The 27,805-nt window shown below is 36.3% G+C and overlaps 1 protein-coding gene across 2 annotated transcripts in view; it reads left to right on the forward strand.

Moving 5' to 3' along the window:
* Positions 1-113: 113 nt before the first annotated feature.
* The window catches only part of LOC117340288, a 69,319-nt gene continuing 41,627 nt past the window's right edge, over positions 114-27,805 (forward strand). Inside the window, exons 1-15 of one of the 2 annotated variants that reach the window (XM_033902054.1) lie at positions 114-236; positions 2,181-2,372; positions 2,945-3,209; positions 3,847-4,269; positions 13,749-13,871; positions 15,225-15,479; positions 15,915-16,010; positions 16,326-16,464; positions 16,878-17,003; positions 17,616-17,789; positions 18,795-18,930; positions 19,563-19,701; positions 23,869-24,113; positions 25,471-26,563; positions 27,165-27,383. In XM_033902054.1, the coding sequence (XP_033757945.1) occupies positions 2,208-2,372; positions 2,945-3,209; positions 3,847-4,269; positions 13,749-13,871; positions 15,225-15,479; positions 15,915-16,010; positions 16,326-16,464; positions 16,878-17,003; positions 17,616-17,789; positions 18,795-18,930; positions 19,563-19,701; positions 23,869-24,113; positions 25,471-26,563; positions 27,165-27,383 (3,598 nt within the window). In that variant the 5' untranslated portion in view covers positions 114-236; positions 2,181-2,207. The remainder of the gene's footprint in view (positions 237-2,180; positions 2,373-2,944; positions 3,210-3,846; positions 4,270-13,748; positions 13,872-15,224; positions 15,480-15,914; positions 16,011-16,325; positions 16,465-16,877; positions 17,004-17,615; positions 17,790-18,794; positions 18,931-19,562; positions 19,702-23,868; positions 24,114-25,470; positions 26,564-27,164; positions 27,384-27,805) is intronic. The other variant, XM_033902055.1, reaches the window with a different exon arrangement.

The raw sequence follows: 27,805 nt of genomic DNA on the forward strand, positions 1-27,805 counted from the left end.
TAAGTGTAGTTGCTTCTCATTAAAGCGTCTAGGTGACTCTTACTAAATTTGACATGAAAAAATCAGAGAAACCCGAAAATCTCTCGTGAACGCCGAACATCCGGGCACTTGGCATGGCCGAAATGTTTTCGTCGGAATATTTTAGGAGAGTGAAAAAGGATCTACATTGCAGTTTTTTCAAATGATTTTGTTTATCAGACATTCGTTTGATATATAAGGATACTATATATTTTAGGGTAAGTCAAATTGAATTAATATATTCGTTTAATTCATGGAAAATTTGCAGTGACTTTAAGAACGCGGATGACTAGAAAAGTGATGAGGGAAAGTTGCGATAGTTGACATAATTACCATGGAAGCAGAACTTGGATTTCCGGAAGTTTTATTTGTAATATTTTTTTATTTCGTATATATGATAACATGTGTTGTTGGTTAATTGGATATCGCGACAAAGTCCTTATGTTAAGGGAGATTAATGATAGTAGAGATATACTGAATTCTGTTGTAGAACACCGAAAAGTCATGAACTCGCCTTGTTGAAACATGCTCGGAACAACCAGTAGGTAAAAAATAAGAAAAAGCGTTGACTCTGTCGTAAAATCCTGATTTATTAAGATGAAAATGGACAGATCAATTGTAAATATATTTGAAAAATGTTTTAGTCGCTGAAAACAATGCTAAAATTGAATATTTTAAATGGTTTCGCCGAGAAGCATGAAGAAGCATTACAGTTGCGAGTTACCTCCCGTTAGTAGCAGTTCACATTCTGTCAAATCACTTAAATGTCAGTGTTCTTTTTACTGTTTCAGACAATATTTCAAAAACTGAACCAACAATTTTCCAAAGCCAAAAATGTTCGTTTTTCTGAGTGACTGTACTGTACTGTCATATGATATTATTTAATTTTTTAACTGTAAGCTTTAATTACAGGTTGATAATTAATGGCGTGATGACTTGTCAAAATGTACATTTAATGTTCCTTTAAATCTATAATGTTCTACTCCAGGATTGCAGTCCTTTTGAGCAAGTCTTTTATACAAGCCCACATGTTTTTAAAGAAATCCATTGATTTAAATTAAAAATAGATAAGCAATAAGTGCTCCCTGCTGTAAATGTCAACTTTATGTAGATATTTTTTTTTTTAATATTTTTCCATGGCCAGTTCTTAAAGGAAATCAGAATTCAACTGGGTTGAATGGACCAAATATTATGATATATAAAATATATCTCTAACATCTGTTAATGAGGTTAAACATTTATGCTAATTGAATGTATATTATACCAAAAAACAAATATGATAATGATAAAAAAAGGAAGAAATGCTTATTCATGATTCCAATTGCTCACCCATAGTTCTAGATATTCACTTTGAAATAGATTAGATTGCTATATGAATTGATTTTGTTGTATCAAGGGTTTTGGTTTATTATGCTACTGGCTGACAGTGCACACCACTGACCCCGCTGGCAGATGTCCAAAAATAAATCAATGCAACACATACGTCATATATACACATATAAATATTGTATGTACAATATACATTAATATTTATATTGCTGGTAGCACTAGCTAGATGGCCTTGACATTGCATTTGCAGCTGATTTTTTTAATGTTAAGTTCTGTTGCTTTGTATCTGGCAGGCATACCCAGACAATCTTGCCTATCATTTCATTATAATAATGTTTAACATTGAAGTCAAGCATCAACACATATACAGTGATTGAAAAAAATAGATACATTGGTATTTTTTCTGAAGAAAATAGCATTTACACAAAATTCCTACATTCCAGAATCTTATTCTGAGGACTTTGTGGGGTCAATAATGGGCCCGATTCCAATTGAAATTATATTTCATACATACCGGTACCGTATATATATACATGTATGTTACATGTATGTATATAATATATAATCAAGCCAAATTTCTGAAATATGTATGTAGCTCACTCCTGAAAATATCCTTCCTGATTCACTGATTCACACTTATTAACACAGCAAGATTTATGAATGATTAAACTGTTTAAAAAAGGGTGAAAAGTAATCTTTCCAATGGTTAAGTGTCAGATTTTTAACTTTTGATAAAATTTATTATTTCTTGGCAGAACAGTTTCAATGCTGTTTACTTAATAATCTCTGGCTTTGTATATTATGCTAACAATCATGCATATTTTATCTGTCAGACCAACTCCTTAGAAACATCTATTGCCATGTATTCGAGTGACGAAGGAAGTGACAATGAGGGAGCCGATGGGGCCGGGACGAACAACAACGCCCTTTGTTTGGCTGGCAAGTCAATGCTCAAACCCAAACTGGACTCCATCTTTGCTGAGGTGGAGAAAAACCTTCCGTCCATTGATTTCGACTTATCTGATGTAAGTGTTAGGATTCTGTGTGGATATCAGAATAAACTTGTTTTTTATTGTCAGATGTTAAATGTCAATTAGATGTCTGTGGCTGAATCTCACATAGATTTCAAGTACATACCCGTGTGTATATATTGTCACTTTTACATGATATACTAGTGCTGTCAAACTTTGTATTCGTTGGATATACAAATGTATCTATAAGGAATGAAATACGATGTTAGTATTATCTCAATCTTTGATACGAATTGCCTTGTTTTACAGCCAAAACATGCTGTTTCCTGTATGAAAAGGATGTAATTTTTCATAATGCTATAGGCTGTCGTATATTACAGCTGTAGTAATTGATTTTCCATTCAATATACTTGTTTCAAAATCCACTTTTGAACCTACCTTAAAGATCACCTTTATTGTTTCCCTGTGTTACAATACATTGTATTATACCTCTAAATAAAAGCCACCTGATGATAGAAGCAACTGTTCTCTGCTCTCTGAACACTTTATAGATAGGTTTGGCTGCCAGGTACCAGTAGTGGTGACATATGTCTCAAAAATTGATGTTCTACCTTTTCACTTTGTAGGTGAGCTCTGACAGTGAGGAACCCGTAATTTTCCAACGACATTTGATGAAGACATATCTAGACGATGATGACAAGGACTTTGATACCAGTCTCAATGAAGAATCATTATCAGAGCTTTTCCACAACTCTCGTGATAATGTCTCTTTGAACTCAAACACAATGGTATTGGGTGATAATGATGGTGGTAATTCCGCATCACAGCCTGCATATGACAATGACCTTGCGCTTCAGATCCAGAAATCAAACAAAGCAACAGTCTCCACAGGTAAAACCAGGGTCTAAATATCTCCGAAAAATATATATGCTGTGCTCGAGTTTGTAATCAACAACTTGTGGCTTTAAAGCAGTACATGTCGGAGAAAATGCTTCACTTTTAAAACTTTTAGCCACAAAAAGCTGAGGTCATGAGTGCCTAATATCAATTTTAGATTGTGCAAGATCCAGTTTTTTGCTATAGATGAGTAACTTCGAATTCCTTGTTCATGAATTATTTGTAAGATAAGTATGGAACATTTGTTTTGTTCTGCTTAAAATGTTTATAGAAATTTCTACCATTTTTTTTGCAATCAAATGCACCATGTTTATACACAAATAAGCCCCTGTCTACAAATATATTGGTCTCTTCATTTTACAGAATCTTTCATTTCAAAATATTGGTCACAAAAAAGCCCTCCCACAATTCATAACTAAAACTTTATGCAAGGGCAGGGGTTTTATTTGAGAATAAATTGAATGTTTTTTTAACTGAAATTGATTTGAGAAATACAAATTTCTATTGTTACATTGCATACAGCTTTGGTCTGCTGAATAAGAATGTCTTTAGGAATTGCTATCAGTGTGCAAAATTCTCTTTTGAATATTCAATGTCTGCCATTTTGAAATTTTGTTTGTCGATTGTCTAGGAACTAGCACCACCAGTTGGACAGAGGTGGTTATTGAAGCGAGGGAGGATGCAGCCAAATTTTCGGAGCGTCCCCAAGTCAAGCTTCAGAACTGGCTGGAGGAGTCCGATGATGTACTTCCCGATCTCTCAAACGCTTTAAGCATGATGGAGAGTGAGATGATGAGACGGGTGGAAAGTCAGGAAAATCTGTACGACAATTCAACCATGGAAAATGATGATAATGATAATGTGGAGAAACACGAGAAGGAATCTAACAAGGATGGTGTGATAAAAACAGTGAACAATAAAACAGGTGATCCGAAAATGGATAAATATCTTCAGCAGGAGTCTCGTCGGGACCAGGAAAGGGAGATTGTGTCCAATATGGTATCATCCAAACCTCTAAAACTCAATATGGGAACCCTTGGCAGTCTTGATATAGGTTTGTATCTCATGTGATTTTCATGACCTATAAATGCTTTTCTCTAGTTTGAGTATCCTTTATCTGCTTATTAATCTGTTTTTGGATTATAATGTTAGGCTGTTGTGAGGACTTAGAGATGTAATTAGGCGACAAAGGGATGTATAATTAAAGTTTAATTAGGCAACAAAGGGATTTATAATTAAAGTTTAATTAGGCGATAAATGGATGTATAATTAAAGTTTAATTAGGCGATAAATGGATGTATAATAAAGTCCATGAGTTAGTTCACAGGCTGAAATCCATGGTACCTATTGGTATACATCCAGCAATGGCATCCGTAACACAGCTTCAATGTTTAAAAAAAATCCAGTGTTTTGTTGATGCAAATAAGTATGATATTTGAAATGTGTTCCTTGTAACAAGATCTTCCTATAGCTACTTGTTTTACATTTGCCGACCTTGACCGTGATCCTTGACCTTCTTTAAAAACATCTGACTTCAACCCCTTTGCAAACTACGCTGTCTTAAAGTCTGACAAGTCTTGTGTATACATGAGGATGTATTATAATATATTACTTGTCAAGCCAATGTGAATATAAAGTTTTTTCTCGGACATAAGACTTGATATTGTTTGATATTGTGTCAAGTTAGTGAAATAATTAATACAAAGTGTACACATGCAGAAAAAGAAATGATAGCCAATATATTTGTTCAAACAAACAAACCATATTATTAAGGATATCTTACAGCGATTATTGACAGAAATGATACTTAATATTACTACAAAATGATACCACTGGTAACCCTAAAACCTTGAATTTACTCGCGCGAGTTTGAATTTTTCAGTGAAAGTGAGCGTTTTCAACGTGGCATGAGTATTTTAAGTGTAATTGAGTATTCTCAGTGTGCCGTTTTTAAATTCAGTATGCCGTTTTTAAATTCAGAGTGCCGTGGATCGTTACGCATCAGCGCACTCGACAAGTAGTATAGGATTACCTGTACCGATCGATCGATGAAACGTCCAACACCGCGCGCGACCTCGTGTATCGTACGGTAGAAATACGTGTTCTTGCAAACGGGAAATATTACTGGAAGCAACATTTATTGCTCTCGGATTTGGACATTATTCTTTACCCCAGATCAATCGTTATCTATTGTCATTACGCCTGTAATTAATCACAACCCACCTATTCCGTTTACTTGCTCCGAGATCGACTGATATTGTCGTGATATTTGATGTACTTGTTTTCGGTAATACGGCGGTGGTGTTGTCAAAAAAATACCCATGTTATGATTTACCCCGTATAATGTGAAGTTTTCATATGAGAAAGTGTATTGAAGCAATAAACCGGTTACGTTTGACTACTGTACATCGTATTTTGTTATTTATTTATAATACTTGACCCGGGCGGGATCCATATGTAATCACTGTGTATTAACTGTGTCAATCTTCCTGTTTCAGATATCCATAACTGAGAAGTATCGCCGTTGCTGTTACGTGTTCAAGAAACCGTAAACACATGTGATGATTGATAAACATGTTTAATGATACAATTAAATTGTTATATCGCCAGTATATTGCATTTTGTTATTTATACTTACCCGGGACGTATCGGAGATGACGTACAGTAGCAAGTAAAGTATTCAACGTTTATATTAACTGTTTCAATCTTCTTTTTCAGGTATTCCATGACCCAGGTAGAATGACGTTGTTCATCATATTTTCAAGTGGGTTCGAGAATAGAAACGTACATCTCATTAATCAATAAAATAGTTATCAGCAGTATATCTATATGCAGTTATATTCATTAGCTTACCTGGAGCAGATCGACGATCCTATCCATTAACGGGTGTCTTCAGGTAAGATATATCCTATCACGACACACTGCGTTTAACAGCTATTAAAGCAAAACCCTTCCATTTGTTGTATATGTTATCAAACAATATATATACAAAGAAATAAGTGTCCAACTACTAACCCGGATATTTTGTATCCAATGTATTTAATCGTACCATGGAATTTGTAAGATGGGCGGTCGTGTCTCTTTGTCGACCTGTGTAAACCCCATGGGGACTTGTATTTAATTGTCAACGCAACACTTTTTATATAGAATATCAAGATTTGGTGTTGGCAAAAGGGATTCGGGACAACGTTTATCACAACTTTGAATTATTCGAATTTGACACAACAACCTGTTTTTAGGAAGTCGTTCCAAAGTACGAGCTTCAGTGTTGAAATAACCTTCCCAAATATAAGTACAAATAGAACAGTTACATACTTGATTTTCATTATACTCTCAAGCAGAAGAAAATTCAGACGTTTAAACATATTTCAAATATGAACCTCGAGTATTGATAGAATTTCGAACCCCCGCGCATCATGTTATGGAAGGCGGCCATTACAGAAACTATGTGTGGAATTTATGTCAATTTTCAGAGTCGCCAAAATTCACGTTCCCAACAACATTTGCCACTGAACATATCTCATATATTTCATTATATCCCCAAGCAGAAGAAAACTCATACGTTTTAAGAAATTTCAAATATGAACCTTGAGTATTGATAGAATTTCGAATCCCTGCTCATCATGTTATGGAAGGCGGCCATTACAGAAACTGTAATGTGTGGACGTAATTATCCAAATTATAGATACCGACTCGGTAATTGAGATATTGTTTTTATATATATAAACATTTGCAATAAATATATAATAGTTGTTTTTATTGCATAAATTCGAGTGCTGGATGTTTTTCGAGTGTTTTTGGTGGTCCTGAAAAGGGCCGTCATTATAGTGTAGCTATAGACGAATCAAAGCGACTGACTTCTATCTTCCTTCCATTGTTACTGCAGTATCCGCTGTTGGAGAAGGCAAATTCCATCTTATAGAGTCAGGTGTGTGCCATCCTTGCGCTGAACCGAGTCTGTGGAAGCAAGTTTGGTCCGTGCACCCAGATCATATCGTGGTGCATTTTCTTCAAAACTCAGTTAATGAGTGATAACCCGTTTGTTGTAGGTCCGATCATGACGTGGAAACATACTTGGTTAACTCTCTGGGCAATCAAAACGTCATAGATTCGAATGGTGGTTGTTTTGATTTCAGCCGATGTACTGTCCATTACATCATTCTCTCCGGCCTGGATGAAGACTGCCCGGTACTTGGACAGGTCTTTTGTCGGTGTGGGTGTGGTGCGAAAGTAATCAATGCTTTTGTTATATTATGTATATTCACATGTCTACGGATGAGCCGAAAGGCTTAAAGTAATAAAGAACTTTACTTTGGTGACATGTATTTTGATAATAACTTTGACATGTTTTTATAATATCGATATCCACGGCTATTAATTACTCAAGTAAACCAATACAGATTCGTCTGCATAATGTCTGTACAGAGAGACTGAAGTGTCATGTGATCTGTTTTATTCATGAAACCGATAATATTGTGCACAGGTGAGATACCCAGGTAAACTGGCCAATGCACAAATCATAGGCAAGTCAGGCATGACAACGACTAATTAATCAACGCCCCAGGACACCGCTAGGTCAGCAGGTCAACTGGACACTTCCCAGGTAAACAGGTATTTACGAAATTCACTGAGTTCGGTATACTGCCGCTAATTATATTCTAATTAATGCCCCGGGGATGAGGTCTTCGGTGAAAAGCTTGTGCCTGACGGGGTCAGTTAACTTTTGGTGTGTCGACCCACTTTTCGTGAGGTAGCCTACACACATGTTGTGCACATGTTTCAGTAGCAGCACTGCTGTAATGCTACGACATCAATTCTTCTGACGATCAGGCTTATAGATATATGACCAATTGACTGTTTTATTTAATATGTTCACTGACAAAACATCGTGTGCGCTGCTTTCAGATTTTAGAATTTCAGATTATAATAGACCATCGGTCTTTGTTTGATTGATTGATGCACAGGTTTAACGGAGTAACTGAAATGGTGGCCTGCAGTATAGACGACAGTGTGGACAGTAGAAACACAGACCAGTCTGAAGATTCAAATTCAACTTCATTTATTCTCTTTTCACATATGATCTGGATACGAGGTTTAGGGTTGATGAATTTGGTGAATATTGCTGACAAGAAGTTGGAATCCAACAATATCAATTTGAGCTATTTAAATAAAATAATGTGTCATTTTAAAATACAACAGTTCTGGATATTCTGGTTTGTGAGACGATACACACATACTGTAAACTTATGCATTATAATCTATGCAAAACCCGCTTTTAGTCATGAAGGTCACTTAATTCAGAAAGTTATATTTTATATAGATTCATCATGATCTACAATAGACTAGTATCTCTTCCGTATGAAAACCAGTGTTTGAGCCTACAACTTGCTTATAATCATACAGATCTTATCCCTTATGTTACATGTCATGGTCCCAGGGATTACCGACGATTAAATGCTTGAGAAAGATATAATTTATATACGATCGTTGAAAGTGAAATTATATAAAAGTGCTTAGCAACAATTATAATAGTATTGGTCGATACTTACAGGTACATATCACAGAGACTTATTAAAACCATAATTTTAGTTCCGTTTTTTTATGTGATAAAAAACATACAATTTAGTTCATCGTGACTAATCATAATTAATACTAAAATTATTAAACTCGCAATGGGTAAAGTGTATTTTTTTCTTTTATTTCGTTTTTTTTTTTCATTTATTTATCTTTCTTTTCTTTTAGTAATTGTGTAATTATCGTGAAGTGATTGAGATCCTTGTGTTTTACTTTCCATTCGTGTGTCGCAAGTCATGTCTTTTAAAACAGGAATTAGAAAAAATATACCAGCATGTTCGGAGAATTACGAATCCTCAAGTTTGGGTTGGTTAGTATACCGCTAAACAATTACCAGGTGAGAAATTACGGTCCACAAGCTTATAACACCTGTCACTGCACCACAGGTGTCTGTGATTTCTGGCGTTCAGGTTCTAATCGGCACATGCCGATAATTACTTGTGAGTTCACACGTTAGGTTTCCATGCACTTCATAAAAGTTCCGAAGATATATTTTTGGAATTCAGTGAGTTTCGTTTTTCCTACAAGCAAAACAAATTCGTATCTCAAAGGTTTGCCTATAGAATAATTAACCAAATTTGGCTCATTCACATAACCACGATGTTGAAAATTTACTCTATGAATCCTGTCTGGGATTACTAATTTTTCATGAACAAGTGTTACAACGACCCGTTGAAATAGAAAATTATTCAATTTTTAATGTTAATGACCCGTAATCATAGAAAATTAGCAAGAGGATACACGTTGAATTTGGCCCGTTATAAAAGAAAATTAGTAAGATGTTACATGTTGTATACGGCTCGTTATAATAAACAAAATAGTAAGATGTTACATGTGATATATGGCCTGTTATAATAGAAAATTATATGTCCCTGGTTTCGGTAGCACTTTTATATGGGGATAACATATGTGTGAGTTTGTACTTATCCCGATTCATCTCATCTCAACACCTTTACCAAAAGTGGTATACAGAGAAAGAAAATACGATAACAATACAAACTATATAAAAAAAAACAGCGTTCTTCCTTTGGATTTCCTTAGATATACAGCAATTATCATCATTAAGAGTTACTTTTCTCCGTTTCACTCCGAAAGTGCCAGTCTTCTTTCACACCTGTCCAGTCACCCATTGTTAATTACATGGACACATGTGGTAACTGTTTTCTTTGAGATTATCATTTTAAACAGTGAAGTGTATCCCCTAACCGAACTTCCCACTGCGCGAGTTCTTCTAGAAGACCTGTAAAATGCATGTACCATAACCTATATGTTACCAGAAACACGGACACAAACACACATCAGTGACGACTGACCGAGTTTGGCTGGGTGGACCCGGTCAGACGCTGGAGCGGTCACCTGTACCCTATACCGTAACCTGTATGTTACACGAGTAAACACACTTACCTTTGCAGAATATCACGCCCGTATGTCTGTAAGGCCATTGTAATACATTAATGTTATAAGCAGAGTTGTTAGTTTAATTGCAAAATATCCTCTGCAGAGTTATTAATTTAATTGCAAAATATCTTCGTCCTTGTTGTATATCTTGCAACAATACACGAATCATCGTTAATCATTTCTTAATTATTAGATGCAACTAATAGCGTCAATAGCTTTTAATTATTGAACATATAGACAAAGATAGAGTCAGTGTAAACAATATCCTCTAATTTTTTCACATCTGGATGCTGTATTCACGGAAAGTTTTTATCTTTTTTTTTTAATTGCTATATGATTGATTTGAAAATTTATATTTTCATTTTATTAACATTGAGAAAGAGCAATCGTTAGCGGCATGGTAACAATCACAATAGATACAAAGTACATTTGTTCATTTTGTATATAAAATCCAGCAGAAGATTTAGGCAGTGAAATGGTATACATCGTCCATATTTTCAAACTATCGCGCAATAGAATAAATTATTGATGCAACAAGAGTTATATTCATTGTACTTGATATATTTTCTGAAACGTTATCGTTCCTCAGTAAAGGTACAGTCCATATCCTGTTCAGTCTTGAAGCGATATTTGTTGTATTTTGTCTTGTCTGTATGAAAGAATAAAAGTTTACACTAAATGAAAGGTGGAAAATGCATAAAAAAAGAAAATTACACTTCTGGCACGGTGCTAGTAAATGTATATGTATGTTTCATAGAAGCTCGTACCCTAAATTGGCGGAATCGTACCTAAATTTGGCGGACTCGTACCGAGAGAAATAGGCGAAGTCGTACCCATCTTACAAAAATTATTCAAATGAAATTGACGTCCTTTTAATGAAAAATTGTATAGAATTAAATACTATATCGGTGTCCAGTTACTTTTACACGCCAAGGAATTCGTTCATTAATATGTGGGGTTTTTTCTGCAACATACAGATTGTACTTATATCTAACATCGTGCAACATTTTATTGCAATCGGACGATTGTATATCGATGTATTTTGATACTGAATCCAGCCTTGGAGATCACTTCACTGTCCGTGGGATATGTTAATTACAGAATTTCAAATCTGAAACCTGAAAAAAAAATACTTACAAACACTCATTATTCATCATAACCATGAATACATACATACAATTTCTAAGTGATCAATTAATGCATTAAAATTGAATGTAACAATCATTGAGACAAGTGATCATCTGACATGACAGATCATCTATCCGTGACTCCGCCCACCTGCGGTGTTGTCTAATTGGATTAGTTTATATAACTTTGGCGCCTGTCTACCTGTCAACTAACCCGCGTCTCCGCCTACTTGTGTTCATTGGAAGACGGTGACAGGTGACGAAATCTGTCAATAGGCGGAGTCACGTAACTAGCAAATTAAGTGTCGTGCTGTTTGTCCCACATCATCAGTTTGCTTATTTCTATTCTAATATAAAATATCCTGTTGCTATCAGAAACATAAAAAATAAAGTAAATTTAATACCAAATGTTATATTCTCCATCTTGTACTGCTGCAACAACACGTGTACAAAAATGACCGTTTGTTGCCCGAGTGAAACTACGTAATACGTACGATTTGCTTTTTGAAATATTAGTTCTATAGATTTGAGTTGTGCATTTTCATTTTCATTTTTTTTTTTTTTTGCATTTCGTGAAAAGAAGTCGGCCCTGAAAAGGGCCGTTTTGAGAGGTATTGGTCGTTTACTGTCGGAACAATGCGGTAGGGTAGAGTTTATCTAGATCCCAAGAAGATGGTTCTAATCACACTGGTATCAGTTCAATAAGGTCGGATACAAAATAAAATCAGCGGCCTTTTTATGTTAGATATCAGGAACTTAAGATTTTTAATTGCTCTGTCCGTGGTTACACAAATGTAGGAGTATGGTATCACGGTCCCTGCATTTACAAACGACACGAATTATCACCATTTATTTCAGTAAATATTAATCGACCTTTTTTTTATTATTTAATACGGATCTCGTGTCATGACACATAATTAGTTTACAGGCTCTTACTTTGAAATACTGCAATACAATTGGACAGGCTATATTTTTATCGGACATAAAAGGGTCTAAGAAATAATTAATATATCAAACTAGTTTTAAAGTTGTGAATTCGTCATTTTTAACGCGCGGACCCCTTGTACATTTTTTTTTACAAAAAAAAACAAAACAACGTGCACACATGGGATTACTGATAGCAAATATATTGTTTGATAACATATACAACAAATGAAAGGGTTTTGCTTTAATAGCTCTTAAACGCAGTGTGTCGTGATAGGATATATCTTACCTGAAGACACCCGTTAATGGATAGGATCGTCGATCTGCTCCAGGTAAGCTAATGAATATAACTGCATATAGATATACTGCTGATGACTATTTTATTGATAAATGAGATGTAGGTTTCTATCCTCGAACCCACTTGAAAATATGATGAACAACGTCATTCTACCTGGGTCATGGAATACCTGAAAAAGAAGATTGAAACAGTTAATATAAACGTTGAATACTTTACTTGCTACTGTACGTCATCTCCGATACGTCCCGGGTAAGTATAAATAACAAAATGCAATATACTGGCGATATACCAATTTAATTGTATCATTAAACATGTTTATCAATCATCACATGTGTTGACGGTTTCTTGAACAGGTAATACAGCAACGGCGATACTTCTCAGTTATGGATATCTGAAACAGGAAGATTGACACAGTTAATACACAGTGATTACATATGGATCCCGCCCGGGTCAAGTATTATAAATAAATAACAAAATACGATGTACAGTAGTCAACGTAACCGGTTTATTGCTTCAATACACTTTCTCATATGAACACTTCACATTATACGGGGTAAATCATAACATGGGTATTTTTTTGACAACACCACCGCCGTATTACCGAAAACAAGTACGTCAAATATCACGACAATATCAGTCGATCTCGGAGCAAGTAAACGGAATAGGTGGGTTGTGATTAATTACAGGCGTAATGACAATAGATAACGATTGATCTGGGGTAAAGAATAATGTCCAAATCCGAGAGCAATAAATGTTGCTTCCAGTAATATTTCCCGTTTGCAAGAACACGTATTTCTACCGTACGATACACGAGGTCGCGCGCGGTGTTGGACGTTTCATCGATCGATCGGTACAGGTAATCCTATACTACTTGTCGAGTGCGCTGATGCGTAACGATCCACGGCACTCTGAATTTAAAAACGGCATACTGAATTTAAAAACGGCACACTGAGAATACTCAATTACACTTAAAATACTCACGCCACGTTGAAAACGCTCACTTTCACTGAAAAATTCAAACTCGCGCGAGTAAATTCAAGGTTTTAGGGTTACCAGTGTACGTTATAAAATCTTACTGACAAACATTTGAAAATACTGAAATTCACCCTCCATCTTATTAATAACATCAGGTGATGATACACAGGTCTGTAACACTCCTAGCAATATGTCACAGAAAGAATTTTCATATAAGATATAATTTCTTTCTACCAGATATGGTTTTAGACAGTATGAACGAGGACAACCAGTTTGCAATACCCATTATCCAGGAGGCCTGGCCAGAAGTCAATCACATGGAGTCTGTCTTCGCTGCAGGGGAAGGATCCAATAAAACAGGTAGGTAACTTTGGAAAAGATTGTCTGAATTTACACAATTGAACTGGAATATGTTTTTGGTATTAAATTTCTGGAAGATCAGTTTCCTTTTCATTGTAGAGCATTAATTGAATTTATACCTACCCAGTTTACTTTCCCCTCAATTAATCCTTAGTATGAACTCATAGCCGTGATCGCTAATGCTGTGGCAGGAAAAGCCAAACTCAGTCAAGCGTGAGCTGCTGACTACTCGCTTCAGTACGGAGTTTGACTCGTACCCGGGGCGATCTGTAAGGTTGCTGTCTCCCGGATGGCACAAGAGATTTGCCGTTTGATTTTCCTCCATCTTAGACAACATGGATAGTTGTGGGTGCATTCTTTGGTGTATATGGTAGTTGAATTTGCATGCTTGATTATATGTCTGAACTCTTTCCGTACTTTGTGTTCTTTCCGGACTCCATACCGGAAGTAGTTATTAGGCTCGCCCCCAGATGTTTAAACAAAATGGCAGACAACATGTGCATTTGTGGTGTGTTGTTTTTTCATATAGAAACAGAAAGGTTAGTGTTATCTTTGTACATGATTAAGAAATATTTAACTAGATAAGATTTAGATGTCAGATTGAACACTCTGAATCGTCCTAGACAATGATATCTAAAATGCAAATGTAAGCAAGTCGCCATATTGTTTATATTAACAACATATTGAGAAAATGTCACCTGTTACTCTAACGGAAAAACATGTAACACAAACGAAATAAAAACGAATCATCAACCAAAATGTTTGTTTCAGAAGTGTTCAACGCATTTTATATGTCATTGCATTGGATAATTGTATATGTCGGTTGACGTTTTCAACAAATCAACACTTAAATGACGTCAACTTAGCCTGTCGACTATAGTCGACAGTGGGGAAGAGGGAGCTTGAAATTATGTCGACTCTAGTCGACAACAGGGAAGAGGGAGCACATTTTTATGTCGACTGTAGTCGACAGCGGTACTGAAAGAGTTAATGTGGTAGAGAGTCAGTGCCGTTGACACCAAGTCCAGTAATCCCTCTGAGGAATGTATGTGACATTATTGTACCATGATTGTAAATCATCGAGTGCTTTAACAAGGCAACAGAGACATTTCATTACATAAAACTATAAACATATTTAATAGCCTGCAATGATCTATTTGTTGATATAAACAATAGCATTACATTCACCTTATATAATTTATATATAACTTTTTTCAGATTTCATTTTAGATTTTTCAGCCAGACTATATTGAATCATCATTGAGAAGCTGGACTCATATTATAAAGATGATAATTGAAAGAACTTTTAAGATTTACTTATGGCTAATCATTGCATGCAATTTATATTTATAGAAGCCAATGAAAACAAGACACTTATCGAAAGGCTTGCCCAGATGTCGATGGTAGAGTCTGGCATTGACCTTACAGATGTTGACCCCAACACAGGGGCCCAGAAGGGGAAATCTATAGGGGACATTGATGTGGAGCCAAATAATGACCAAAACCAGCCAGAAGGAGAATTAATGAAGGACAAGTGGGGTCACCCTGTTAAACGACCTCCGACCCCGGACAGTGCTGACAAGGATGACCTGATGAAAGAAACAAATGGTACTAAATTGTCTCCCTTGATTTTCCTCCCAATTACTTTTACTGTACTTAATATAACCTATGGGATATTGCTTTGATGTGTCCATTCAAATGAATCGTATTCTATACCTTTAAGGCTAAAAACCATCAACAAATAGAATTAGAAAATAGGATTTAGTGAGTAATGAGCAGATATTATGAATAAACTTAACCTGAGCAGTAACATGGGAAACACCTGATTTTTCATTAAATTTCAAATGTATATTGAAAAATAGCTTAGATTACATTATTAATTAAGAACAGACCAAAGAGATGTTCTGGAAAAAAAATATTCTCCGATTTTAAATTCTGATTTGTAGTTGGTGTACTGATAATTGTAAATGGGAGGCATTAAATACATGCATATAGAATTAAGTTTATGACAGCTTGACATCTATGTTTGATTATGATTTGCAGTTGAGACAGTGAAGAAAACATCGTCCTGTGGTACTAATACCTCAGACACGGGTAACCAGCCTCCTAAGATTATAATACCACGTGTCAAACCACAAGGTAATTAGTTCATAACTCGTTAATACTGAATCTGAGTCTATCACTAAATATAATATCTCGAGTTGATATTGGTAAAACCGCTTCAGTGAGTCTATAGCTATCAATAAATATTATATCTCTATAACTTAATATCGGTGAAACCGCTCCAGTGAGTCTATATATCAATAAATATTATAATATCTCTAAGTTGATATCGATAAAACCCCTCCAGTGAGGCTATATATTACTAAATATTATATCTCTATAAGTTAATATCGGTGAAACCGCTCAAGTGAGGCTATATATCTGTTCTACATTATTCTGTCATTTTTATAGCTCCAGAAACATCTCCAAAGAAACAAGAACCAGACACTGTCTTCCTGGACTTGAGAAATTTTGACAAGACGCGACAGGAACAGCAGGAAAAAATCGAGAGGGTCCAAAGGATTTTAAACATCAAACCAGAGCAGAATGGGTGAGAGTTACTAGATTATTCCTGTCAAGGTTTCTTATGGTGGAGCTTTCCAGTTTTATTTTATAAAAACCTTAGATATAATTTTCACGAAATGACGTAAGAAATAAAAATCCTGAGGTTTCATGTGAAAGACCCAGGTGAGGTTACCATATTTATGTCAATAAGCTTATGTCTGGTAATAAGCCCACCCATGTCTAGTGCAGTTCAATAAAAATGTAATATTATTTCATGCAATAAGCCAGCCCCTTACTTCGGATAAAAGTCTATATGTTGTTCCCTTGTATTAAAACTACTTGATAAGCTAGTGTAATTGAATTTTCTATCTCCTTTATGGTGAGATAGGGGATTACAACTGAGTAGGGGGAGGTTCTTTGTTGAATATGATGGCTATGTCTAAAAAAAAATTGTTTCAGAGACTCGAGTGATGATGATGATGTGAGTGTCGACTGTTGGAGGGATGTCAGGAATAAGATCAAGACAAACCTGTCATCCAAGGGTGTATCAACCGAGGTCCTACCCGACAAACCTCCTCTAGCCAGGTAATTACAAGGTTATAAATACAGATGATAACTCTAGCTTTTGTCCTCAATTTTGATGGAATTTGGTAGAGAAGTTGATATAACAAAAAAATGATAAATTTCCTATTGACAAGAGTCTAATATTCTATTCATCTCGTAAAACTCATCTCCATTAGAAAATAATAACACCTCTACAACTTTCTAAATTTTGGCTAAGGTAGCTTCACTATAGAGACAATTGTGTTGTGATTTATTACAGTGTTAAATTACATTGTGTGTCATGTACATGACTGTACATACATACATTATTACATTGTATGATATAGCTGTATTACAAGGCTGAACAGGCTGAACAGGCTGAATATGTTATCAAAGTATTTTAAAATTAAAAAAAAAAATTGTTCATATCAAAATGAGAAAATAATTTTAGAAAACAGTCTTGTTCAAAATTCTTATGCATCTAAACTTTGACATGAACTTCAATCTCCTAAAACCATCTATAGAATAGATACTGTAAAGAAAACTCTTATCATGATACATGTGTCGATCTGGCACTGGTATACAGTACAATTTTTTTAAGACAACCTTAAGACAATTTTAAGTGATATGTTTTGTTTATCTTTCCCCTCCCAGGACTTACAAAGATGCCCGACAGCCCCAGAGAGTTATCAACATGATCCCCCAGACCCGGGGACAGGGAGACAGTCCTACAGCCCCTACCCCTGGGACACAAGATACTGAGGCAGAGGCTGGACGAGAGGCAGAGGAGGAAGAGAAAGAGAAACGAAAAAAGATGGAAGAGGCCAAGTATGTTATGTATACTGAATACTGAAAAGTTATTGTCGACATTGGGAGGTACAATTTGGTTGTCTGTAACTGGACATTTGACATTTTTTATGCTCCCATTGTTTCCTATTCCGTCTCATCCCATCCTGTTCGGAATCAGTGACATGTCTTGAGAACCTCTCATCAAATATGGCTCCTTTTTACACCAAAGTATCATATAACATTGAGTTCTGTTTCTGATCATATTCTGGTAGTCTTTGGTGATGAAGGGTTAAAGGTCAAAGGTCACCTACATTGAATTCTGTCTTGATCATATTATGGTGGTCTTTGATGATGAAGGGTTAAAGGTCAAAGGTCAGCTACATTGAGTTCTGTCTTGATCATATTCTGGTGGTCTTTGATGATGAAGGGTTAAAGGTCAAAGGTCACCTACATTGAATTCTGTCTTGATCATATTATGGTGGTCTTTGATGATGAAGGGTTAAAGGTCAAAGGTCAGCTACATTGAGTTCTGTCTTGATCATATTCTGGTGGTCTTTGGTGATGAAGGGTTAAAGGTCAAAGGTCAGCTACATTGAATTCTGTCTTTATCATATTCTGGTGGTCTTTGGTGATGAAGGGTTAAAGGTCAAAGGTCAGCTACATTGAATTCTGTCTTTATCATATTCTGGTGGTCTTTGGTGATGAAGGATTAAAGGCAAAAGGTCAGCTACATTGAATTCTGTCTTGATCATATTCTGGTGGTCTTTGGTGAAGAAGGGTTGAAGGTCAAAGGTAAGCTTTGACCCTTTCTGTATAGGCTGTATTATTGCATAGGAGTGGGGCATTACTCTTAGTCTAGGGAAATTGTTTTAAAGGACTGAATACTTTAAAGCTCAATTATTTTTAGACTGAAAAGAATAGTGCTTTATTTGTAAAATTGAAAAAAAAATTGTTCATTTTTGGAAATGAAATTGTTTTTGAAAAATGGGTATGAAGTGGATATTCAAGCATTATTTATTGCTTATACATATTCTGTCTTGTCAGAAAACTGCGAGAGCAGAGGGAGTCTGAGCGACAGGCAAGAGTGCGTTTGTGTAAACGTCTGAGTGCTCTTCGACCTCAGGCCTCTGTCAGTGGGAAACAGGACTCAGCAGAAACTACACCAGTGGTGTTTGATGTTGTAAGTATGTGGAGGATATAACATTCATTAATATTGTGCTAATTTGTGCATGTCTTTATATAAATTTACCAAACAATTGTACTGGGTCATTGTAGTACTCCAATGGGGGCCATGTTTCTTTGAATAAGATAAAAATCCTCATCAAGAAAAAAAATCTTCCCTAACAGGAATTGAAATTTCAAAAATTATCTCAAAAGAACCATTTGATCCAATTTACATGTACAATATTTGTACTAAGTTGAACACATAAATAGAAGTTTAAACAAGTTTCCAGCTTTTGTAGCTTGTTTTGTGAATCAAGTATAATAGAATGGGGATAGATATTAGATCTACTTTCTATATAAACTCCTCCTGGCTCAGAGAGTTCTGCTTCCTTGAGATTCTTATGATCTCTGGCCAGGCAGTAGATTTAGTTACCCTACTGGTGGAACAGGGAGAACTATAGGCTTTCCTGTCTGTCTGTTCGTCAGTCAGTCCCCTCAGTTTTCTGCACTTTTCCCAGCCATGCTTCAAGGTATGTTGGTGACAGTTGTTATTATGTAACTCTATTATGCGGTAGGGGACATGTATTACTTAAACAATATTCAGCATGATTGTTTATTTATGTTTTTATGTGATTTTTGTAATAACAGGATGTTTCTTACGAGCCTGCCCCTCGCAGTCTGCCAACTATCATGCAGCCTGAGCAAGAATGTCTGCTGCTGACTGTACACCTGTCCAGTAACGGCGAAATCATTCTTCACCGCGGCAAGAGTAAAAGTGTAGACACTGGTAAGTTCTTAAGAGATTTCATTTGACACTGGTAAGTTCTGAAGAGATTTGACACTGGTAAGGTCTTAAGAGTTTTTACACTGGTAAGTTCTTAAAAGATTTGACACTGGGAAGTTCTGAAGAGATTTGACACTGGAAAGTCTTTAAGAGATTTGACACTGGAAAGTTCTTAAGAGATTTGACACTGGAAAGTTCCTAAGAGATTTGTCAATGGTAAGTTCTTAAGAGATTTGACACTAAGGAAGTTCTTAAGAGATTTGACACTGGTAAGTTCCTAAGAGATTTGACAATGGTAAGTTCTTAAGAGATTTGACAATGGTAAGTTCTTAAGAGATTTGACACTGGGAAATGCTTAAGAGATTTGAAACTGGTAAGTTCCTCAGAAATTTAACACTGGTAAGTTCTTTGAGTATGATATTTGACATTGATAAATTCTAAACAGTTTAGACTATCATAGTAGATCACTGCACAGGCACAATGTATTAAAAATTGATTTGTTTTAATTTAATGGTTTGAAAATTAAAAAAAAAAAAATAACATGATCGGAACTCAAAATATAATAGAAAGCAAAAATTTTAGATTGGAAATGCGTTATCATCCCCTTGCTGTGATGTTGGGAAGGGTACGTAGGTATATAACTCTTCATTGATCCATACATTCATATTTATGTATATTTTCTTGTTATCACTCAAGACTAATGAATTCATTTTAAAACAGATTTTTAGCTCACCTGCCCGAAGGGCAAGTGAGCTTATGCCGTGGCGCGGCGTCCATCGGCCGTCCGTCCGGCGTCAACTTTCCATTCAAGCAACTTCTTCTCAATAACCAAAAGGCCCAGAGACCTAATATTGGGCCTGTAGCATGCTGGGGTGAAGGGCTACCAAGTTTGTTCAAATGAATAACGTTGACCTTCATTCAAGGTCACAGGGGTCAAAAAGGCTAAAATCTTTAAACAACTTCTTCTCAATAACCAAGAGTCCCAGGGAGTTGATATTGGGTCTTTAGCATGCTGGGGTAGAGGGCTACCAAGTTTGTTCAAATGAATGACCTTGACTTTCATTCAAGGTCACAGGGGTCAAATATGTTAAAAAAAAATTAAACGGCTTCTTCTCAATAGCCAAAAGACCCAGGGACTTGATATTGGGTCTGTAGCATGCTGGGGTGAAGGGCTACCAAATTTGTTCAAATGAATGACCTTGGTAGCAGTGTACAGTAAAAATGCCAAATTCTGAAAAATATGGCACATGTTTTAGATATGTAAACATTGCCAGTTAACCTTACATATAACCTCTAATAAAGTATATATATTTGAAATCTGTACAACATTTGCAATTTTAATAGAGCTCTGAAGGATAAGTAAATTGATATTTTCTGTGATTTTTAGAGCTGTGAATACCATGGTAACAGCTTAAAAAATTCTCAAAAATTGCAAAATATTATGATATTTGACCCAAAATAGCACAATTCTCTACACAATTTTTTTTCTGAAACCTATTTAAAATTAAATATCTCTATCCCAAAGACAGAATTAATCTTGTTTGGACATATGTTGTAAATTAAGTTTTTCCGCTATCTTACCTTTTCTGTGGGCTTCCATTTTGAGCTGTAGTCAAAACTAAATTTCCTGTGTAAACACATGTTCGGAAAATCCGGATATTTAAAATCCGGAACCAATTTATTGATTTTTGTTTTAATAAATGTGAAGCCTGTATGTACTACTTCATACTGAATATACCAATTATAGTTTACATTTATTTTTTCATTTTTTATGCATATCATAATACAGGAGTTATTTGCTTAACAAAAAAATCGCCCATGGCCAGGCTGTCTTACTGTGGTGTGCTACCTTGACCTTCATTCAAGGTCACAGGAGTCAAAAAGGCTAAAACCTTTAAACGACTTCTTCTCAATAACCAAGAGTCCCAGGGAGTTGATATTGGGTCTTTAGCATGCTGGGGTGGAGGGCTACCAAGTTTGTTCAAATGAATGACCTTGACCTTCATTCAAGGTCACAGGAGTCAAAAAGGCTAAAATCTTTAAACGACTTCTTCTCAATAACCAAGAGTCCCAGAGACCTAATATTTGGCCTGTAGCATGCTGGGGTGAAGGGCTCCCAAGTTTGTTCAAATGAATGACATGACCTTCATTCAAGGTCACAGGAGTCAAAAAGGCTAAAATCTTTAAACGACTTCTTCTCAATAACCAAGAGTCCCAGAGACCTAATATTTGGTCGTAGCATGCTGGGGTGAAGGGCTCCCAAGTTTGTTCAAATGAATGACATGACCTTCATTCAAGGTCACAGGAGTCAAAAAGGCTAAAATCTTTAAACGACTTCTTCTCAATAACCAAGAGTCCCAGGGAGTTGATATTGGATCTGTAGCATGCTGGGGTAAAGGGCTACCAAGTTTGTTCAAATGAATGACCTTGACCTTCATTCAAGGTCACAGGAGTCAAAAAGGCTAAAACCTTTAAACGACTTCTTCTCAATAACCAAGAGTCCCAGAGACCTAATATTTGGCCTGTAGCATGCTGGGGTGAAGGGCTCCAAAGTTTGTTCAAATGAATGACCTTGACCTTCATTCAAGGTCACAGGAGTCAAAAAGGCTAAAATCTTTAAACGACTTCTTCTCAATAACCAAGAGTCCCAGAGACCTAATATTTGGCCTGCAGCTTGCTGGGGTGAAGGGCTCCAAAGTTTGTTCAAATGAATGACCTTGACCTTCATTCAAGGATACAGGAGTCAAAAAGGCTAAAATCTTTAAACGACTTCTTCTCAATAACCAAGAGTCCCAAGGAGTTGATATTGGGTCTGTAGCATGCTGCGGTAAAGGGCTACCAAGTTTGTTCAAATGAATGACCTTGACCTTCATTCAAGGTCACAGGAGTCAAAAAGGCTAAAATCTTTAAACGACTTCTTCTCAATAACCAACAGTTCCAGAGACCTAATATTTGGCCTGCAGCATGCTAGGGTGAAGGGCTCCCAAGTTTGTTCAAATGAATGACCTTGACCTTCATTCAAGGTCACAGGAGTCAAAAAGGCTAAAATCTTTAAACGACTTCTTCTCAATAACCAAGAGGCCCAGGGAGTTGATATTGGGTCTGTAGCATGCTGCGGTAAAGAGCTACCAAATTTGTTCAAATGAATAACCTTGACCTTCATTCAAGGTCACAGGAGTCAAAAAGGCTAAAATCTTTAAACAACTTCTTCTCAATAACCAAGAGTCCCAGAGACCTAATATTTGGCCTGTAGCATGCTGGGGCGAAGGGCTCCCAAGTTTGTTCAAATGAATGACCTTGACCTTCATTCAAGGTCACTGGAGTCAAAAAGGCTAAAATCTTTAAACGACTTCTTCTCAATAACCAACAGTCCCAGGGAGTTGATATTGGGTCTGTAGCATGCTGGGGTGTAGGACTACCAAGTTTGTTCAAATGAATGACCTTGACCTTCATTCAAGGTCACAGGGGCCAAAAAGGCTAAACTCTTTAAATGACTTCTTCTCAATAACCAAGAGTCCCAGGGAGTTGATATTGGGTCTGTAGCATGCTGCGGTAAAGGACTACCAAATTTGTTCAAATGAATGACCTTGACCTTCATTCAAGGTCACAGGAGTCAAAAAGGCTAAAATCTTTAAACGACTTCTTCTCAATAACCAACAGTCCCAGAGACCTAATATTTGGCCTGCAGCATGCTGGGGTGAAGGGCTACCAAGTTTTTTTCAAATGAATGACCCTGACTCTCATTCAAGGTCACGTCGATCAAGTATGCTTAAATCTTTAAATGACTTTTAGTGAAAAGCCAAGGTGCAGAGAGACATTATATTGGTCCTGTAGCATGCTTTCAAATAACTGCAGGATCCATGTATGAAAAGATCACTGCATTGCAGGTGAGCGATTTGGGCCCATTGGGCCCTTGTTATTAAACTCTATTATACACACAGGTCAAGTACATACCTCAAGCAACTATATGTTTGAGGATGCCAAGGTCAAGGTTGCTTTTGCTATTTAAAGAAAATCTTAATTGTCATCACTCAAACTAGGGCTTCATTTTTTTAAACTGATATAAAAGAGAATACTTCAAACAGAATAGTCTTGGTATATATGAGGGGATTGATGCCTGGTTTTATTTAGAAACTTTGGACATAAAATAATGACTTGATATTGTTTCAGGTATTGGATTATCAGCCAGCTACACCGTCCTGCTGACATGGTTAATGTCCTTTGTGCCTGATAACTACAACTTCCTCCAACCACAAAATGCTAAGGAAAATGAGGGAGGAATCCAGTACCTGGCTCCGCCCTTCTATGTGGTGGGCCTACAACAGTTATGGTTGGAAGAACAGCATGCTCTGGTGGTCGCTGTTACACCTACAGAACAGTTCCGTAATAAACATATCAAATACAAAAAATCAAAGGTAATTCATAAAAATATCAAAAGCAAAAAAATCAAATGTTAGTCATAAAAATATTAAACACAAAAAATTAATGGTTAGTCAAAAAATATCAAACTCAAAATATTGAAGGTTAATCAAAAACATAAAACGCATACTATTGAAGGTTATTAAAAAATGTCAAATGCTAAATGTTGAAAGTTAGTAAAAATATCAAATGCTAAATATTGAAGGTAAGTCAAAAATATGCAATATATTGAAGGTTAGTCAAAAATATCAAACGTAAAATATTGAAGGTTAGTCAAAAATATCAAACATAAAATATTGAAGGTTAGTCAAAAATATCAAACGCAAAATATTGTAAGTTAGTCAAAATATCAAATGCAAAATATTGAAGGTTAGTCAAAAATATCAAATGCAAAATATTGAAAGCGAGTCAAAATATCAAATGCAATTCAAAATATTGTAAGTTAGTCAAAATATCAATTAATGCAAAATGTTGAAGGTTATAGTCAAAAATATGAAATACAAAAAAGGAAAAAGTTAGTCATGAACATCTTTAACACAAAAATCCAAGATGAGGATTTTCCTACACAAATGTATCTATATATAAAGCATACAGTTAAGAACCATCAGACAAAGAAATGAAAGAATTCAATTTCCATGTCCTTGTAGTTCTTAACTCTTTGCCTGCACTGCTGATCATACTGACTGCCTATGGTGACATGAACATTTCACTTTGCTGAGCTTCAGAATTAAGATACCTTAAATTTGTTTTCTGAAGCTCATTAGATCACAACCCACAATACCTCTAGCCTATTTCCATTAGAAACAAAGATGGCAATTAAAGCAACATAATGTTGATCTGTACTTTACCGTATTTATCCTAAAATAGAAGTTAAAGCCTCACATGAACACTTGGTGTAAAATTTTAGTATGTTTGGAGAGGGCTTATTCGTGAATCACTTTTGGCTTGCTATTTTGAATTGATGATCCTGCAAAAGTGAAGAAGGGAGCTTATTGTGAGAAGGTGCTTATTTGTGGCCAGGGTTTATTTGTGGCAAGGGTTTATTTGTGGCCAGGGGTTTTTTTTGGTGATAAATATGTAAACGTTTATCAGACTGAGGTTTATCATGAGGTTTACAGCACATTACTGTTACAGGTAGTACATTAGAGCCTTCCAGATGTCGGACAAATTAATGGTTAAATGAAAATTTGGAAACAGAAATAAAAATGATCGAATTCAGGCATATTACTTAGTTGCAGAGCAGATAGGAAATAATAGAGCATTGGACAAAGAATGATATGATATTAGAAAATTGGCCTCTATGTATACAATTTTATAAGTAATATTTCTTATATTCAGATTTCTTTGTTACAGGTTAAAGATGAAGTGAAGGATAGTTCTCCGTTTCAACAACACCTTGCCAAATTCCTGTCGACCAACACCCTCCATACGGTGTGTCCTTGGCTACAGGACCTGGTATCAGGTGAAGTACCATCGTCACAGGTCGACCCCGCCACAGGAAATCCCTCCTACGTGTACCGTCCACCGCTACCGAACATCACCAACAAACCGTTGTCGACGTTCATGCAGATTAATCCCGATCACAGTGCTGCCCAGAAAGTATTCAACACTTCTGTTGGCTTCTTCTTCCAAACTGTTGACAATGAGGATTCCAGCGCCGACCTGATTATTAATGATGCTGGTGTGAATTACGATACCCAGAACACAATGTCCCTCATTTATAAAAAGATTTTCCAGGACCCACGTGCAACTATGGGTATATTTAACCGAGTATTACAAGAAGGTCTTGATCTGGCTGGTGTTCGTTTACTATACCCCACACCTGAGTTGCTCAATCTTGCCTCCGGAAAACCTTCCATGCCTGCTGATAATTCTGAGGCTAAAACTGATCTGGAAATGCTTAATAACATTGGACCAGTACTAGCAGTATGTATTAGGGGGACATTTGGCAGAACAATATGGCTTGATGCTGTTGGGCCCTCAGACCCATCCTTAGCCAGAAGGACTGACCCCAATTCTTTGTGTGCATTGTATGGTGGAAGTTCACGAGACGAGTGTCTGTTGTTTTGTCCAAGGAATCAAACTCGCGTACACATAGAACTGACTCGCTGGTTCGGAGGTAGAGTGCCACCTGGTGGTGTTATAGATGTCGGAACACCATACACCAAAAAGGATCACCATCGCAGTGGAAGTCCCAAGGGACGTAAAGGGAAAAAGGTAACATTTAATGAATTCAGGGAACGGGACGATAAACCTGTGGTTGTGCCAAGCAGACGGCCTCCAGCAACATTGACCTCAACAACAAAGAGTGATATTTTTCTGGTCATGTCTCCAAGTGTTGGACCTCGTTGTATCGGTATCATAATGGCCACATGTCAGCGCCGTGGTTACCAAATAAGGGGCATCAGGCGTTCAAGATTAACGACGAAGAAAGCTTGTTCTCTAGGTAAGTCTTTAATGCTGTTCATTATGAATTTGCATGCTTATGGATGATTTGATGGCTATTAATATTGACATTATTATTGGAAAAGTAACTGGATTCATGGTTGATTAATGGCAAAATTAATGGGATAAATAAATGGATGATTATAATGGCCAGTTAATGGCATATGTATTCAGTAGTGTATGATCAAAGACGAAAATCTTTCCAGCGACTTTCATACTATAGCTACATGGTGGAGATTTTTTCTGATTTTTCTTTCATGATTTTTCAAACACATGCATCTGCATTTACCTATCCAGTTGAAAGAAAAAAGTCGAAACTCATTTATTGCTTAATTTTACCTCTGAATCTTTGATTCTAATATATAAAATACCCCATCCTTTATATGTTCAGTACTTTCAGTTGAATACTTTTTAAGTCCACTTGAATCCATATTTTTTTGTTCATATTCAGTGTATGCATTGAGAAGACAATTTTCCAAGTCTATACAATGCAGGAAATATCATCAGGAAGTCTCCTTACCTTTGACCATAGTTTTGGATAGGACATCTAGCTGATATTATAAAGGTTTAATACAATATGTACAAACAACTTCCTTATTTAGGTATTGCGAGTGAGGCAGCCCCTATCTTCTGTCCTGGAACTCAACCAGTTGAAGTTGTGGATGGAGCTGACTTTGTAAGAGTGCTCTGTCCCCAGGAGAGAAACACAGAAGCCCTTCTGCCATGTACATTACTGCTGCTGGAAAAGGAGAATGCTGCACATCATGCTGCCAGTCTGATAGAGGCCTGCATGGTACAGCTCACACTACAGGGAGTCATGGGTGAGTCTAATATACAACAGGGGTCATGGGTGAGTCTAATATACTACAGGAGGTCATGGGTGAGTCTAATATACTACAGGAGGTCATGGGTGAGTCTAATATACTACAGGAGGTCATGGCTGAGTCTAATATACAACAGGGAGTCATAGGCTAATATATCTAATATACTACAGAGGGTCATAGGTGATAGGTCTAATATACTACAGGAAGACATTGGTGAGTCTAATATACAACAGGGGTGATGGGTGAGTCTAATATACTACAGGAGGTCATGGGTGAGTCTAATATACTACAGGAGGTCATGGCTGAGTCTAATATACAACAGGGAGTCATGGCTGAGTCTAATATACAACAGGGAGTCATGGCTGAGTCTAATATACTACAGGGGGTCATGGATGAGTCTAATAAACTACAGGAGGCGA

Source organism: Pecten maximus, chromosome 13 (genome assembly GCF_902652985.1).
Source record: "Pecten maximus chromosome 13, xPecMax1.1, whole genome shotgun sequence".
Classification (NCBI taxonomy): Eukaryota; Metazoa; Mollusca; class Bivalvia; order Pectinida; family Pectinidae; genus Pecten; species Pecten maximus.